This window comes from Plutella xylostella, chromosome 6, assembly GCF_932276165.1.
Source record: "Plutella xylostella chromosome 6, ilPluXylo3.1, whole genome shotgun sequence".
Lineage (NCBI taxonomy): Eukaryota > Metazoa > Arthropoda > Insecta > Lepidoptera > Plutellidae > Plutella > Plutella xylostella.
In genome coordinates, this window is record NC_063986.1 from 10,498,719 (window position 1) to 10,518,027 (window position 19,309).

The 19,309-nt window shown below is 36.5% G+C and overlaps 1 protein-coding gene and 1 non-coding gene across 3 annotated transcripts in view; both read left to right on the plus strand.

Annotated features, from left to right (window-relative positions):
* The window catches only part of LOC105383076, a 74,384-nt gene that overhangs the window by 39,531 nt on the left and 15,544 nt on the right, over positions 1-19,309 (plus strand). For both annotated transcript variants that reach the window (XM_011553090.3, XM_048621567.1), the window contains exons 2-4: positions 6,000-6,208; positions 8,148-8,283; positions 13,208-13,416. In XM_011553090.3, the coding sequence (XP_011551392.3) occupies positions 6,000-6,208; positions 8,148-8,283; positions 13,208-13,416 (554 nt within the window). The remainder of the gene's footprint in view (positions 1-5,999; positions 6,209-8,147; positions 8,284-13,207; positions 13,417-19,309) is intronic.
* On the plus strand, positions 15,117-15,188 carry Trnad-guc. Its single transcript has one exon. It is a non-coding gene; the product is annotated as a tRNA-Asp (tRNA).

The window sequence follows — 19,309 nt, forward strand, 5'->3', positions numbered from 1 at the left end:
TTGGCCAATCTGCAATGACAGGCTGTCAGAGTGAGCGATAGATCTTGAAATAACACAATAAAGCCCAGACTCCACGGATCAATCTAAGTTCCTCGGGTGGGGTATTAATCCCCCCGTGTACATACAGCTTTACATAGATATTATTGAAAGTGCGTCTGCTATTCTGCCGATAATCCTTTGTCTAGTTTGCTCTGAGTCAGCTCTCAGATGCAGGTTGGTTCTATGTTAATACCTAGATTATTACTGTCTTTACCCCAGTTTGCGCCGGGGTAAAGAGAGTAATATTCTATGTTATACGTCAGTGCAGACCTTTATAGGTAATTGCAAAAAAAAATACAAGTGATCTTTTTTTTAATGTTTTTAACGACTGAGTGACAATTTAGTGTACGTTCCCTAATATGTGTATCATCATAAGTTAAACAGACCGCTTAACGTGATTTATGACTTTTCTGAGGCTCAGTTAGTCTAGTATCGGTCTAAAAATATATTCTTATTATTATTTAATAGCATCGTGTAGCCATTGGCTTTCTTATTAATTAAAGTTAAACAATAATTTAAACCATTCGCGTTTTGTCCCACATGAATTTGTAAAAATATATTATTTATATAATTTCCTCTGCGTTGTAAAGAATATTATTTGTATCTCCCAAGTCGCCTCTCCTCTAGAGTGCCCTAGCCTGCGGTTGAAGAGGTGAAATAAACTCCGGTATTAATGTTTAAGAAACCTTGTGAGTTGAGAGAAAAATAAAATACATTTTCCTTTCCGTGTATCTCTCCGGATCTTATTTTAAGGTGGTTAGATTTGTATGGGCGGGTTTGAAACAGAGCAATTGCGATTTTTAAAATAAAATAAACGTTAATTCTACTTAATTTTATAAACGTGATAGTTTGTGTTTGTAACTCTTTCATGGTGGAGAAATTTTGATAAAATTTTACAAATGAAATTTGGAAGCTGACACCATGGATTTATCCCGAAATTCCCACCGAAAACGTGTCAAAGCGAAGCGAAGAGCGCAAAAGTTAGTAAATCAAAATTAAGTTTGAATAATGAAATAACTATGTCGCCGGCTCCATACGTTGGCCCCAACGCAGGTCCCAACGCTACTCGTCCAACGTATGGATCTAGAAAATTGCGTTGGCCCCAACGTTGGGGCAAGCGTTGGTAGTTGGCCGGCTCGTGTCGGTTTTATCAAAGGAATCTGCGCCAACGCTGGCGATCACGCCCACACGTTGGCGCTTTGCTCAGTGCTGTTGCAACACGCAACGAGTGCGGACGTCGAGCTAGAATGGATTTCTCATCCACAAAATCGTCACATTTATGGAAAAATTAAAAAGTTACAGATTTTATTGAACTTAACAACAAACACACCCAATAATATGGGACGCAACTCGAAAGGAACATAAAAATCATAATGTATTAGCTGATGCACGGCGCAGCATTCAACAGAATATAGGCATGATCTTCTCGATGAATGAATTGAAGATTTTAAAAAGGCGGGAATGATTAATGAGCACATATTTATCGCCTCAGAGCAGTTAAGATTTCTGTATCGGACATCTTCAGGTTGGCTCTGCCGGGACAGAACTAGTTTATTAGCCAACGTATGTACGCCTCACCCAATTTACAGTCCAACGTTGGTACCAGCGTTGGGACCAACGTGTGGAGCCGGCCTGTCAACAAATTTTACGCTCAAACGCATTCATCTTAACACCCTGTTTAAGTACAGATTTTTTACAACAACAAAAAATCTAAACATCCGACCGCAATTAGTGAATATAAAATTATATTTCATATCGAAAACATTTACTTAAACAGTAACGATTTCAAATTTGCAATAATTATATACTACTTAAGTACCTATATTAAATTACCTTACAACGATCAAAGTAGACAACAGCTGTAGCTATAGATGTAGCTTGAAGGAAAATAATTGCCTTTGAAACGTAATATCCGCTTATTAATTCTGATCGATCTCTGCTCCCTCTATTAAACAATATTGACTCAATACGAAGGAAGTAGGTACAGTCAGCTGCATAAGTATCTATACGCTTTTGTACATTGTCAATCTGAAACCACCTACTAATCAATTGAAACATTGACGGTTCGTCAGTTTGACAAGGTGCAGAAGTGTATTGATACTTATGCAGGTGATTGTACGCTTCGTAAAAACTAAATCAACTCACAGTCTTTTTCTTAGCGTCGATGAAAAACAGTAAACCAGCAGTTCTAGTCTAGTGTTTGTTGTCGATGGGCTCAGAAGGTGAACTAATGACACAAACGCTGCCGCTGTATTAAGGCCCGGGTCTCCTATTTACCCCGTAGCTCGCGTTCAGCGTCACGCCGTAGGCCGCGTCACGATGCTCACTACGTCTGCGTAGCGATGCGCGATTATAAATGATACTACATAAATTATTCGATTATTAAAATCATTCGATTATTCGATTATCATTTTAGAGTATTACTAATCATTTACCACTACTTTTGTATCGCTACTTCTTCGTCGCTACTTTTTCATTTACTACTTATTCATCGCTATTTTTGCATTTACTACTTATTCATTTACTACTTTTGCATTTACTAGGGTAACGTAACGTACCTTGGGACGCTTGTACCTCGGGACATTGATTGTATTTTTAAAACCGGCTAAATAAACACATTAAAATTCTACCCTAGGCATAGTATTTTACTCGCTTGGCAAAACTAGCGAGTCTCGTGATCATACCAGCATCGAGTGTGTGGTGAAGACAATATGAAGTTTTTAGGAGTCAAAAGTAGCTTTTGTATAGTTTTTTGTGTTGCTTTATCTCATTGAGGCATGCTCAAAATAAAGACATGAATGTCACGTATAACTTTTCAGTTATTTAATGTTATGACATGGCAATTATCTGAAAGATTCCTATTAATTAAAAATAAAGATATTTAAATTTTGTTTAAATATTGCTTTTTTGTTCCTTGGGACACGATTAAATTTGTACCTTGGGACACTGTTTCCTATGGCTTTGTACTATGGAAAATGCAAACATCTAAATAACGCCTTATATCTCTGTTCTTATTAGTGCCAGAGTGAAACTAGACAGAAGAGAGTTGCAGTAAATCAATAAGAACAGAGATATAAAGCGTTATTTAGAAGTTTGAATTTTCCATAGTACAAAGCTATAGGAAACAGTGTCCCAAGGTACAAACGTGTAACGTACCTTGGGTCAAAACAAGCATTTTTACTTTTATCTTAATTTAATAAAATCTGGCCACACTAAAGCTTTAGCACAAATACTAGTGATAATAGATTATATATCCTACCGAATAAAGAAAATTTCACATTAATATCTTAGTTGTACGCTACGATAGCTTCATTCAAAGTTGGGGTAGTCGAAAATGTCCCTAGGTACGTTACGTTACCCTACATATTTGTTGCTACATTTTCATTTTCATTTACGTAGATAAATACCAATACTCACTAAAGTGACTAATTATAAAATAATGAGTAAAACAATAAAGTAATTCGGTATGTATACAATTTATTATGTCCACCGAAAAATAATACTTAACAAACAAAAATACACTCTATGTAGAACAAACATTCCTTAGGTACTTACTTACACACGTATTACTTGGTTAATAATGGTTTAAAACCCTAGTTATTCGATATTCCCACCCCTAGTAGTGTCCGTTAGACACCCGTCTTAGCGGCGCTGGTAGATGGCACCATAGCTGACCGTCGTCGACGGCGCGTCTGCGTTCAACTCGCCGCGCCCGCGCCCCTTTCATTCGTCTCATTCATCATTACATTGTTGCAAATAATCGATAATCGAAAAATAGTGGTACTCATTCACCGCTACTTTTGCATTTACGAATTACAAATACAAGAAGCGGTCAATTGCGAATCGATAATCGAAGTAGTGGTGCTTATTCGATTATTGTAATAAGTATATAGCTACTTTGATATTCGATTATGGAGAGTAGCGGTAGTGGTGTATTCGATTATTGATATAAGTGATAATCGCGCATCGCTACGTCTGCGCGCCAAACGTCGGCGTGTGAGGGAGACCGCATCAGTACATTTCTATAGTGAGCATCGTGACGCGGCCTACGGCGTGACGCTGGACGCGACCTACAGCGTAAATAGGAGACCCAGGCCTTAGATAACCATCCACCTAACGCAACGGACGAATCGTATTCAGTATTATTTGTATAGAAATAATTCACAAAAGTGCGTCCACTTTATCGGCATTGCCGACGCCGCGTCGTTTCTCCATACATTTATGAAAATACGTTTGGTCCGATACCTACGATTGAAAGTTGAGAAAACCTCGCACACAGCATAATAAACCAGAAGTAGGGGACCGCACTCAAGTCGATTCTTCGTTAAGTGTTACAAAATTATGATAATATTATAACGGCTCGGGCTTGGTCTTTTTTCAATAGGTCCGAGGGAAAATGGTTTATACTTTATAGTATAAAGAATTCTACGTTGGTACGTCGACTATGCTGTATATTCCACTTTCCCGTAGTCTTTCTCTCTTTATTTTAAATCGGTAGAATGTCTTTTGAGTGATTATTAAACAGATTATTTGTATAGAAATAATTCACAAAAGTGCGTCCACTTTATCGGCATTGCCGACACCGCGTCGTTTCTCCATACATTTATGAAAATACGTTTGGTCCGATACCTACGATTGAAAGTTGAGAAAACCTCGCACACAGCATAATAAACCAGAAGTAGGGGACCGCACTCAAGTCGATTCTTCGTTAAGTGTTACAAAATTATGATAATATTATAACGGCTCGGGCTTGGTCTTTTTTCAATAGGTCCGAGGGAAAATGGTTTATACTTTATAGTATAAAGAATTCTACGTTGGTACGTCGACTATGCTGTATATTCCACTTTCCCGTAGTCTTTCTCTCTTTATTTTAAATCGGTAGAATAGCTTTTGAGTGACATTGCAATATTTTTTTGCACACCGTTTAACATTGTTTTTGAAAGAAAGAAAGAAAGAAAGAAACATTTATTTGACACACTGAACAATAAAAACAGAAAAAAAAGAAAAAGAATACTACAAAAAATATATATCAAAATACATTTTTCATGTACCTACTTCCTGTGGGCTGACTGATAGAAAATGCTTTAAGCATCAAGTCCACTTTGACTCTCCTTTGTACTCTTATTAAGTACATTAATAAATAGGTTATGTATTACTGCGTACAAAAATATGTAGATTTTAATAATATCTCTATAGAATTTGCAATCACAATGATATATTCTACCTATTCAGCATCCAATCTGTAACCAAGTAAATCTATATACCTACTTACCCAAGAATGGTTGGAAAAACTAATGCATTACATATCCCGTCTTCTCTATCCAGCTCTTTCTACCTAATCCCTTAGGAGAATTCCTCAGAGTTTTGTACAAAAACAATGAATACAAAATATTTTACTTACACTGATGTGACAGGGTAATATAAGATCTTGTTTAGGATAACAGTATACGTAAAAAGATTTATGGAAACCGTTTCTTGTTCTTCAACCAATTAATTTAAGTTGAAACTTTTTGCCTAAGTGGGAGAGTTTACGACTAAGAGAATGAAACGTTTTATGTTTTCAGCTAAATTAAGCAGCTAAGTTAGTAGATTTATTTTATGACATTTTAATTTGAACCTTCGGTAACTATGAAGCTACAAGCATACTAATCATAGATCTACAACTCATTTGATATTTCTTTAAAACCTTACGATTTCATTTCATACCACAACATTCTCTTGTGGTTTGCAAGGAAACTGTTGCAAACATTTTAGGTTGTTAGTGCATGAAATAATAAAGAATACTTTATATTTTTTGTAATCCATATAGCTATCGTACCACCACCGACACATTAGTAATTAACAATCCATAAGCAGCGTCGCTTCCCTTTCAAACATCCGTCAGATCCATACAAATTACGTCAGATTTCGGTTAAAGTACCCCACAGGCAGTATTCTAAACTCTACCCTTTCTTCAACAGGAGCCGGCGGCCTGCGTACCACGGAACTCCGCATCACACCGCGCGTTGTACAGCGCGGTCGCAACGTCACTATGGCGTGCCTGTACCAGCTCGACAACGCTGGCATCTACTCGGTCAAGTGGTACAGGGAGCACCAGGAGTTCTACAGATATTCGCCCTTCGAATCGCCTACTACGAGGTCAATTCCCGTTAGTGGGATTAAAATTGATGTGAGTATAGTTTTTTTAAGTATTGTTAGAACAAGCGGCTGAAACGTAATGCTGTGCTTTAAATACGTAGTTGAGCTTCCAGACTATAATAATTACAATATGGGGGGACATCTCACACATCACCATCCCATCACAAAGTAGGTACATCTGATATATCTACATAGATACTTGTACAAATTAACACCCAAGACTCAAGTACATATCGATCAAACAGTTGGCATAAGTATATAATTTATCCAGGAAAGCACTTTACTCGATACCAGGGCACCATAGGTTAGTAAAAGTAAACGTTTTCCACAACTTGCAATAACTCCTTAGAAGCAGACGGATGAGAGCGGCTTTATTTTTCCCGACACCGAGTAGAAAGATTTCTTAAGCTGATAATTTTCTTTCATTTGCGAAAATGCTGCTTAACCATGGTTTTAAAGATTTTATCTCATATTTTTACGAAAATTGTTCGTCTAAAATAAATATAAACTGTACCAATGTATGTTTACGTATTATTTTGTTTAAAAAGAGGCCATTATAATTGCACCGCTGGCAATTCAAATATATTATGATGTAAGAAAGTCTTACGCGAATGCCACCTTTAACGTCTTAGCAATAACACATCTTACAGAACTCAAAACCTAATTATCACTACTTCCCTCATGCACGCTGGAATAGAATTGCCAACATTTCTATAACAAGCTAACTTTAATAACGTTAAGTTGTCGCACCGCCGCCGCCGCCGTAGTAAGAAAAGTAGAACTTACTACCTTCATAAGCGTACAGAAAAGGAATAACGAACTCATTTCCTAATTATCCACATTCTTAACAAGTCTAGAGTCTAGAATCTAGACTACACTCAGCTGGGCTCACACCCCGCGTTAGGAGAGCTAACTGAATTTCCTGAAAATCTAGGCCATTGAATACAGCCTTCAGTTTGAATTTAATTTGGGTCATGTTCACATAGGCTAAGGCGGGATGGATTATACAAGGCATTATCTATCTGCTTAAGAGATTCTGTTTTGTTGGAAGTGGGTTCAAGGCGGGTGTTACAACTTCATATTATGATTATCTACTATGTAATTGTTATGTCGTCTGATCTGAGCGAAAGAATGTTGATACACTTTGTTGGTTTAATTCTTTTTTATGATACAGCTATTAGCGGTATTTTAATTAGATTAAAAGGATAACATGAATGCATTTTATTAGCTACTGTTACTCATAAAACAGTAACTTATTAACTGAAATTAATAAAATAATTGCTAACATTTCTGATATATTCTTCTTTCGGTCTCTGGCCATTTGGCTAGATTTCACACTTGGCTAGACTTGACAAATTTGATACCGTACCACCACCAACAACCAAGCAATTAACAATCCATAAGCAGCGTCGCTCGCCTGTCAAACATCTGTCGGATCCATACAACTTACGTCACATGTGACAAGCGACGGATGCCTAAGGCTCGCTAATGTTCGGTGGTGGTAACCCTACTTTCAAGGTTTAATATACGTTATTAGATAATTTATGTACACCAAGTTCGCATAAATTCTATCGGATACTCAAAGAAGAATATAAGAAAGAAGGGGATGTACGTGCAGATAATTCACATCCAGAATGATAATTGTACATGTTTGTATTGATTAGGCACTTAATTATAACCACATAGTTATGTAAATGAGGGCTACCTTCCCAGGGATAAAAATCTCAAATATGTAAAGATTAAACCCGGGAATTACTAATTTATCCAATTAACCTTTTTTATGAAATAAACAGTTCAAATTTAACTTTTTTTTTTAAGAATATAGACGGGATGGTGAAATCGTCACCATTTTGTACATCGCGGTATGGTTTGGCATACCGCGATGTACAAAATGGTGACGACACCGCCATCTAGTGACACTTATAGGAAATGTAATATTTTGCTTAAACAGTTATAATTCATTGTTTCAGAGGCTAAGGTCCAATGAGAGCCAAGTGGTGCTGGTGGCGGTGACTCCAGCTCTCAGTGGCAACTACAGCTGTGAGGTCATCCAGAACTCTCTCAACTACCCCCACAGCACGGCGTCGGCCAAGCTCGATGTTGTCGGTGAGTTGCACTTTAAAGATAAAGAAACATTTATTTGACACACTGACAACAACAACAAAAACAGCAACAAAATAAACAAGAGAAGAAGTACTTACACAGTACATGCTGAGCTGGTGTCTTTTTGGCGCTCTGGGCAGCAACCAGTTTTGTTATTTTTTGTTTTGTTGTTAGGTATTATACACTCACGCGCAATGAAAAGGTTCCATTGAGGAAAAACACCAAATTACTCCTAAACGGAAAAGGCTAGCTTAATGACGCCTTCTGCAACATTGAAGTACGTTTAACAGAGAATCCGGATGTAACCAACTAAAAACAATAATAATTTTGTTAATATTTTTAATTAAATGTTTGAAAAAATCGTTTTGTGTCGGGATTTTGTGAGTGGGAATTTTTCATTGCCCGTGAGTGTATAATACCAAACAAAAAATAACAAAACTGGTTGCTGTCCAGAGCGCCAAAAAGACACCAGCTTAGCATGTGGTCTGTACTTTAGTTCTTCTTCTCTTCTTTTTCTCTCTCAGTTTCTCTTCCATCAGTTATCATAATAAGTAATAATACACCGGTGTACGAAATATTTTAAATGAAATCATCAAAATAAAAATATAACTAAGTATGTGCTTACGATTGTAATCCCCGAAGAAATAGAGGTAATAATAAAATAGGGACTAACTTAAAAAAAACGAACTGCTGTAAAGTAGATTAAAATCCGACTTTGCTTTCAAAGAAGATATTTTCTACTTAAATTATAATACGCTTGAATCCGTGACAAGAATACCTTCTTAGTAAATTATGCGAAAAAAATGTTTTTGACAAACTTGTTATTTCTTTTCAAACTTTAGCGAGGTTGAGAGTAAATATTTTAACACAAAAACGTTTTTCAAGTTAATGTAGAAAGTCACGCATTTTCGGAATTTTGGTAAACTATTCCAGCTAATGTTAAATCAAAACTTTCTTATAAAATATAGCATGAGTAAAGTCGAGATAGACAAATTTAAAAAAATGTCAAATAAAGTGTGTATAGGTTCGACCATGCTATATTTTACAAATTATAGTGCTTATATTTTCAAATAACAAAAGGATACACAAGTAGGCAGGTGTGGTTAGTGTTGTTTTTACAAAATAAATGATAAACCAGCTGCTATTGAAAAATATGAACAAGTACTTATGCCAAAAGAATATACCTATTTCTCCTTTTTCAATCGGCCAAGACCACAATTGCCTCAAGCAACTTACCAAGTAGGGAACAAAAGAGGTAGTAAATATAAACAATAGGAGAAAAAAACACTTTCTTTGGTGAGCAAAAATTCTCAAGTTTTGTTAAAACTGGACGAGCTGTCGACGAAGACGCCATTGAAAACTTTGTGAAAAATACTAAAAGCTAGGCTGCTTTGTTTTGGTTTCTTCGATTTTATAAGCAAAGATATTCATAATATCGTGCACATCATTCGAATGAATTGCTACTTTTGAAGACGTTGTTAATTATAATTTGCAGGTGTAGAGATGTAATACATAAATATGTATATTGTAATATTGTACAAAAGTAAGTAAAAAATAGCAAAATATACATTTATTCAACCCAACCAAAGATAAAATAGGTATGAGTGACTCAACCTTATCCTAATTTTCTAATAAAGTTCACTACCAATTTTCCCCAGTATCATAAAGTATCTATGAATCCTATTAAAACGGATGCTAAAAAAAATATTGCCTCGCATTTCCAGAGCCATGAATCAAAGCTTTGTAATGCTCACAAAAAAGGTTCAAATTCAATTTGAAAGTCACCGTTTATTTACATTTATTCACAATTCCAATCGAATGGACTTAGTCATACATTTTCATCGATTCGTTGAACAAAATGTATAATTCGCATTGTTAAAAGCCATTTCTATTGGAAGGTTTTCAAACGAAATCTTTTGGATTCAATAAGCAAAGTAATCAATTTCACCTAATAGGCAATAATAGCTAAAGGGCATGTCTTTTTGTGTAAAACTTGAAACGGATATAACTTAACTGGATAGATCTGGTTTTATTAGGTACAGTGGCGCCCAATTTAATTATTTCACTATGTACTTTCTGCCATTTGGCATCCCTTATTCATCAGTGTACATATTCAGTTGAAGATAATACACTCACGGACAATGAAAAGTTTCCATTGAGAAAAGTACCAAATTACTTCTAAACGGAAAAGGCTAGCTTAATGCCATCTTCTGCAACATTGAAGTACATTTTACAGATCATCAGGATATTACCAACTAAAATCGTTAATATTTTGTTCCAATTTTAAATTAAATCTTTGATAAAATTGGGATCGTTTGTGGTCGCTATTTTGTGGGTGAACATTTTCAGTGCCCAGTGTATTATGGCTTACTTACTGAAATTATATTTTAGTACGGGATACAGATAAGCTTTTTACCAGTTTTTTTTTACCAGTTTGACGGTAAGCGTCCACCTTTCGGCATCGTGAGCAACGAACGCTCAACATTCAGAATTCTTTGTATAGAAATTCACTCAAATGAGTCCACACACATACCGATAGGTTAGGCCAAGACTTGACTGTGACGTAAAGTTTAACACAACTGCAAGGTGCACATCCAATGTATCTTACTGTACCATATAATGAAGAGATACAGGAAGCCACCTGCGCCCCAAAAAAATAAGGACAGCTATGTGTTTTAATTAAATTGACAAGGCGGTATGCCGTGTAAAGTGGACAGTAATTCACTTTGCTGAACTGAAAGACATTTTTGGGAAAATTTCGTTTATTTAGTCCGGTAGCGTCTTTAAATTTACTTCTCTTAATAAAAATTAATTTATTTTCGAAAAGGGAGGCATTTTATTGTTTAGGAGGAACAAGTAGTCATGTTAGTATCCCGTAAAAGCCATGGTAGGTACTTTCATATTTTTTTATTATATGTTTAATCTGAGTAAAATTTTAATTAACTTTTGACTATTCCATGCAACGTCCAATGAGCCGTTTTCCTTGACAGCTGTCAGTTGAGCTTTTGGGTATGCCGATAGATGGCGTGAAAACGCAGTGTACCAACTGTCAAAAATTACATAGAGAGCAAAGAGTACTAAACTCAGAATAAGAACTCACTAGTTGTGATTAAATGTCGGGTGGTAGCGCGAGCCATCCTTCCGAGGCTCAGACTGCATGTGGCTTGGGATAGTGCTAAGTATTCTGTGAATAGTTCTACCCGCGCCGTTTGAACGGGTGCTGCGTGCGAGAACTGATTTTCTATTTTTATTTATTGTATGATCCTAAATAAGATCCCAAAGAAATACTTACAAGACAAGATGAGAATGTGTGCCGTCGCAACTTGTAAAAATAAAGGACATCATAAATTTCCAAATGACGAAAGCCAGGCGCAACAATGGATTAAGGCGACTCGGATAAATGTGCGAAAAATTGATTGGAAACTGCGAAAAGAATCATGGTTGTGTTCGGATCATTTCATACCAAGTGATTTTCAATCACGTAAGTAAGTTAAATCATTCGCGGTAATGTAAATTAACCATTGTTACATAACATGATATATTATCATCATAGAGAAAATAATACTACTGATGGCGAAGGCTCGAAGTCGAAGAGGGTCGATGAGCGTGACGGTGATGATTAAGACGATGTGTAGAGATTTGCGTAATAATAGTAAGTATATTGAATAGTATTTTACAAGATATGAGATATAAGAATTATGTATTAGAATTAGTAATTAATAAAATGTGGTATGAATTTCTTCGTGTTGTTATTTTGTGTGTGATTGACATAAGTATTTCTTCTTCAGCTGAAGCGCCGGGCATAGAGCCCGACGCTCGTAATAATGTCTGTCTTCAACAACTACAATACTACCTACCTACGTCACTTTCACATTTCGTTAGCCTCACAGAATAACATGTGATCTGAAGTGTGTTCTGAGGGTTTGACAGTTGGAACAACCCTAGACAATGCCATCTATTTCTCCAAAAAGGAACTTTTTTTTTTTTTTAACAAACGCCTCATAGACCTAATACATTTTTGAAATAAAACCATATATTTGACAGTGACTCCGGAGCCATATCGCGAAGTCGAAACGAAGTAACATTTACTCCGAAAATCATTGTCAAACCAAGTTCGCGATAGGTACAGGTCACATCGAGGTGAAACCCAAAGTAAAAACCCTTTGTCAGTACCTTTGTGTTCAATTTTGTGAGGTTAGAAGAGCCGTTAATATTAACACACACAGCAAACAGGATACAAAGCCCAGGCCAAAAGCAAAGAACAAACATAATACCGCTTTCGACTGACATCACAGAATGTAAGAATATTGTAGTTTTATACCCTTTTTGAGTCAGCTATACGGTTTTATGGAGGTACCGGGCGGTATTCGGTTGGCTATCTTTGGTTAATGACAAACCAATATCAGCTTAGAATGCTCTGTTACGGAATAAGGTGGCCTGGTCGAGGTTTCATACAAATATCGTATGACAACATTTTACAGTTATAGTGCTATAAGTAAATTTGATTAAACTTATTTGAACTTACGACCTATTTATAATTGACACATAATTATAGTATGTGTAATTTTGTATTATTATTGTGTATGTATGATACCACGTGCTAAATTTTATTAGAGTGACTAATACTGGAGCTGGATGGACAGGTATTTCCAAGAAAACGAATGTGAAACGAAGTCGCCTAGCAGCACCTAGTTTTTCGTCCTAGTCCCTGGGAGGTTCACTCTCTAAATTAATGAACGCACTTGCGTAGAGTTTTGGTTAGCGCTGCACTTTGGTTTTTCCGAAATCGTGTGAAAATTCTCATTTGTTTTTCCATCGTTACCCCGCTGGCCACGACAACCAGCACCAGCCCATATCCTCACACTTATTTATTTTCTTGTAAACATATTTTAATTTAATTTTTTTCACACAATTTATATTCTTTTAGGCATCGGCGGCCTCCGCGCCACAGACCTGCTGATCTCCCCGCCAGTGGTGCAGCGAGGGTCGGACGCCACGCTGGCCTGTCTCTACGAGCTCACGGACGCGCCTCTCTACTCCGTCAAGTGGTACAGGGGGCGCCACGAGTTCTACCGCTTCTCGCCTACTGAAGCCCCCGCGACCAAGATCTTCCCGTTCGCTGGGATTAACGTTGATGTGAGTTTTGTGCCTAGTTGCACCCTAGTCTGTTGAATCATTCTTCTTCTTGTCGTGTCGATGGCAATTGTCACACTTCCGCGGCCCAGTGGACCGCCACGTCGATACCCCTCTGGTTGGCCGTGAGGAGGTCTTCCCGGGTGCAGGTGTTGGATCATTAACCGCACTGCTACATTGTACCTAAATGCCATCTAAAATAAATTACAAACATATTGAATTCTTGTCACAAGTGTCAAAAGACAAAAACTAATCCCTGGTTATGATATAACAGTGTGTTAATGAGAGTATTGTGAAAATGAGCTACTTAATTGTTTTAATAAACTCGCGAGCAATTAAAATCCAACTGGCCATTGCAGTCTCTTATGTCACTTTAACTTTTTGATTGCTTGTGAATCCTAACTAATATTATAAATGCGAAAGTAACTGTGTCTGTCTGTCTGTCTGTCTGTCTGTTACTCTTTCACGCCAAAACCTCTAAACGGATTAGAATGAAATTTGGCATACATATAGTATAGACCCTGGGAAAGAACATACTTTTTATCCCGGAATTCCCACGGGAAAACTTTTTAAGTCGAAGCAAAGCTCGCGGGCCCAGCTAGTGTATAAATAAGTATGGTTACTGTGATTAAGTCGGTAAGCGACCACCTTTCGGGATCTTCCGTATTATTATTTTGTATAATTATATAAATTCACACAAGTGCGGCCACATCATCGGCAACGCCGAAGCTGTTTCTCTACAGGGTGTTGCAAAATTGGTATACGAAGCCGAAACCTTCATGTGCAGCATGTTATATCTAAGCCCGAAACTAAAATCAGAAATTGGAAATTCGCAAAAAAAAAAAAAAACCATAGTAAAAAGTCACGTGACCAACAAAGTTTCTATGGAAAATGAATTTTTTTTTTCGCGAATTTCCAAATTCTGATTTTAGTTTCGGGCTTACATATAACATGCTGCACATGTAGGTTTCGGCTTAGTATACCCTTTTTTCAACACCCTGTATACATACCTACGTACGATACCGATAGATGGACGCTTACTATCCTATATTCCGATTTCACCTTGTGAGGTATGGAACCCTAAATACACAGGATTACCGATATGTATGCATAATAATGTTTTTTCTTTAAATAGGTACTTCCTCTATTTTGAAAATTTGAAATTTAGCGTTGGGAGAGATTTTGTTACGTTTTTATTGAAAAATCAAACAAACTTTATAAAGCCTTACCGTTAAATATTGGACACGAACCCAAAAGTTGGTGGAGGTAAACAAACCCAACAAAAATAGCACGAGATAGGAAATAAACCAGTGGATATGAAACACACAGAAGTTTATTTGCTAGCTCGACGCAGCTTCGTTAAGTCCTGAAGAAATTTCACAATCTACATGCGGAAGAATTCCGAGCAAATATTTTTGTAGCTGTATAAATAGGGTAAGTACTTATATAGGATTCTATGACAAAAAAACTAAAAGAGCTGCTTTTGGCTTGTCTTCTGGTTTGAGTATTAATAATTGAAACACTTTTCACATTGGCATTATCTAAATTTATCTCGAGGCAAAACACATTATGTGCGAAGCAATTCAAGTAATATTTTTAATTTCTGTTGAATGACGTCATTCATGCGATACGTTGATAACGAAACCAGACACGATTGTTATTTGAATTTCACAAATTAAGAATTTTCGCGTGTGTATGTACAGTCTTCGGTAGTATAGTGGTCAGTATCCCCGCCTGTCACGCGGGAGACCGGGGTTCGATTCCCCGCCGGAGAGAACTTTTTTATATTTTTATTTATTTCCAAGAATAACCCATGCTAAATCGTTTTGCCGCAGAATCGATTTTTTTGCGACTGGCGATTTCTGGCAGTATCTTATTTTTTATCTACAATTTCAGAGTACCAAAGTAGTTATTTACCATACATTATTTATCTTCTTGCATGCAGTGCCGGTATTCTGTATAATCTATTATAATGATGTGCAAAGCGAAGCGCCACCAAGGTGCGGTGTTAAAAACGTTTTAGCAAAATTTATCGCCTCTGTAGTAGAATAGAACCCAGTTTTATATTGCTTTTTGAAGTTATGTAGAACTTCACAATAAAATAAGGAAGAATATCAGTATGAAATACCTTGATCATAATTTAAATTATGTTACATAAATATATATAATGTTAAAAAAGATATTTTTTACTATTATAATCGCATTTTCAAGGTTTCGGTCTTCTCCGTGGTCTTAAGAGATTATCACACGACAAAATGTGTCTTTGAATCTTTAAATTGAGGCAACCAGCAAGGATCGAAATTCCACACGGCCCTAGATAAACACCATCACTATATGATATTCTTAAGACCCCTGGATATGGCTTAATTAATTCGCTTGAGCAACTGGACATCAAACAAAGGGGTGGTAGGAAACGTTTATATAGCACAATGTGGATAGCCCCGTCGCCTGTGAGTGCTTTGTCCAACGTAAGCCGACCCGAACTTTCAATTAACTGGGCAGCGGTAAACATGTGGTTTAAGTTTAAATAAGGCAGATGCGTCTTTAGTATGAAGTGGCAGAATTAAGACCTTAAGTCTTAATAATTAATGGACCTTAAGGGCCATTTAACTGAGTTGTACTGGTAACTGTTTATAAATGAGTTTTGGTTAAATATTTTATTTTATTAATGCTCCTAATACATGTGGGCTAACTTAGAACTGGCAAAAAGTGGGTGCAGCATTGCAAGACGTCCACTTCTGGCTTCTAAAAACGTATTTAGATTGCTTTTAGTATCTCATGTTCCCGCTGCATGGGTCATGGTGTCGTAGACAAACGTCATTATAATTATCGCGATTCACCGTAAAAACGGCGTTGTGATTGGTAAAACCTATACAGTATTCTTTACAAAAACTAACCACGGATAACCCGTGGTATTTTGGGATCCAATTTTATACCCCGATAATACATGATATACAATTAAGGTATATTTACTAGGGACAAATACCCCATGTATTACATGATGAGATGAACAATCTTGATCAAGTTTATGTCCTGAGCTTAACGAAGGTGAATGTCGATATAAGGACGCATACACACTAGAAATGTTTATATACTTATTGGTTTAAAAGATGTTATGAGCAACTCTTATATTATTATCTTATGCGCTTCTACTGATTAAAATGAAATTCTCAAGTTTGGTGACTAATTATTTTAAAATGTTTCGATATAGTTTTAGTTTCAATGGAATTTAAATGTATTTAACACTCTCTGAAATTATGGTCGGATAGTAATTCAGCATGATTTTGATTATTCAAATTCAAATTCAAATTCATACCATTTATTCACACTAATTCACAAACATACACAATACAATACAAAACATAAACATTAAATTTGTACTGGACTAACTACCTACATACATGACATGAACACAGTTAATAAATAGGAACATTATCAAAATAGAAGTACACATAATTATTTTTCACAATTGTGTGGGTAGTTGTATAATAAATTACTGAATTACTGTTACAGGCGGTTTACAGTAGTTGTGGTTAGTGTGAATGGGCCGGGCGACTCAGCGTTGTTGTCACGGAACAGAACTGCCCCATGACGCTGTTATTCTGTCGCTAGCCCGAACCGGAAAACTTATGTACATTTACATCGTGTATGTGTTATTACTATTCTCACCCATATATTAAACATGTACTAATAAAGTTGTTGAAATAGTGTAGCAGTAAATCGAACAAAAGTGCTAAAGTGGGAACACAGAAAAGAACTTACATAACAAGCATTTGGGATATAAACTAAAGGTAGATTACACAGATAACTTTGGACATTATTACCTACCTTCATGTTTCAATCATTATACAATAAGGAATGAAATGACCAATACTTACATAGGCAATTTATGTGCACAGACCTTTATAAAGACATTGTTATTGAGAAGCTTAAAGGAAAATAAGGCCTACCTTCATTTATCTAATAATGATGGTGAAGGAAAATGGGTATAGCAATTTCTTGCGCCAAAGTTTTATGTTACATCTTAATTAAATACGAGAAAATTGCTCCTATAATATATTATTACAATGTGGATAGATTTTTTTGATTTTACTTTTCTTATCTAAAAACTATACTTAAATGCTTTGATGGTGTCTTATATTAATTGAAAATTATTAAGTAGTTATATTATTATGTTTATTAGTTTTATGTGCGAAAGTTAATACGGTATTCCGGACCACTTTTGATTTGTTTCTCCTTTTGGGTTTTGATTTTCTCCTACTTGTGGGAAATCGTTCAAAATAACAAATCCCACCCAAGTATTTATGGGAAAAAAATTAGAATGGCCCCCTGTATATCTTTTGCAACACCCTGTACATATAAATGAACTTTATTAAGCTGAAAACACAAGCAAAACAGTTTAATATCCGATGCAGATTGAACCCAAACGGAGCCAACATATTACTGTCTGACATGTTGACATAGCTCGTGGATTCAACCTGTCTATTTCCACTTACCATATTTTGACAGTCGCTAAACTAACATTTTACGAATTCCGTCTGTTTTAGGCCCCCGAGCGTAGCTTATTAGCGAGGTATTGATCACACAAGTAAGCGAAGCGTATTAAAGTGATACTGATGTCGATTCTGAAGGCAGAAATTCTAATTTTAACGCTGTCAAACAAAAACAATGCTAGTATAAAATGAGATTTCAGGGAATAGTCATAGAGTCAAATTTCAAACAAAGAATTTATGGTTTTGACAACATTAAAATTAGAATTTCAGCCTTCAGAATCGATATGACTGTCTAGATTTTAAAGTGACTGCTACAAAGTTATAACTACCTACCATCGGACTATTCCGACTATATAAAAATGTATGAACTAAAATAATAATGTGTGTGTGTACTAAATAAATCATTTTCAAATTAAAATAAAAATAGGTAAAAATTACAAAAGAATAGAATAGAATTATAAAATTAAAACCTATATAACCTATAAATAAGACAGCAATCTCGATAACCGACGCAAATGTGAAAACAAATATCCGCACACTCAGCAAACACATCAAAAAACATTTTACGCCCACTCAAAGTAAAAGGAAGAGAGGATGAGAGTCCAAGATAAACAGATCCCAATAAAGTCTGAGACTCAAAGAGGTAACATTCCGTAGAAGGGATTCAGACCTCCTTGGAGCTACCGATTTGTAACGCGAGGAACGCTTGCGTCACGGGTTTTCAACGTGACAAATTCTTGCGTTGCAGGCAACGATCTCATTTTTAACGGGACGGATTCTTGAATCATGGGTTTAGGTAATTGCCTCCGCGTATTAAATAAGCTCCGTACATAATGAAGCGTCCGTAGTCGAGCGGGCCTCAGTGATCGTAACTGATCGCTGAGGTTAAGCAACAACTGACATGCCATTGGATGGGTGACCAATTTCATGTGGTGCTTTTCTGGACGTTTCCGTGCTTCGGACGGCACGTTAAGCCGTGGGTCCCGGTTGCTGCTTCGGCAGCAGTCGTTAAGCCTAGTCAGAGGCCTTCGGGCGGCTTGAAAACATCTGACAGTCGGGTTGCCCACTTACCCGACAACTCTTTCAGCACAAGCTTGCTTGTGTTGGGGTCCACCAACCCGCACTTGGCCAGCGTGGTGGACTAGGCCTAAACCCTTCCTTCATTGGAAGGAGACCCGTGCCCCAGCAGTGGGGACGTAATGGGTCGTGATGATGATTAAATAAGCTAGGTACGCAAATTTTAATAATGAGATAATACATATTTATGGAAAACAAAAAAAAAAACGGTTACTGTTATGTATGCCTACTTACGATTTGTACTTATAATTCTGTAAGTAAATATAAATACATGCACCGAGTTTACAGATGTTTCAAATTATTCTTTCAAAAACTGTCTGATGTGG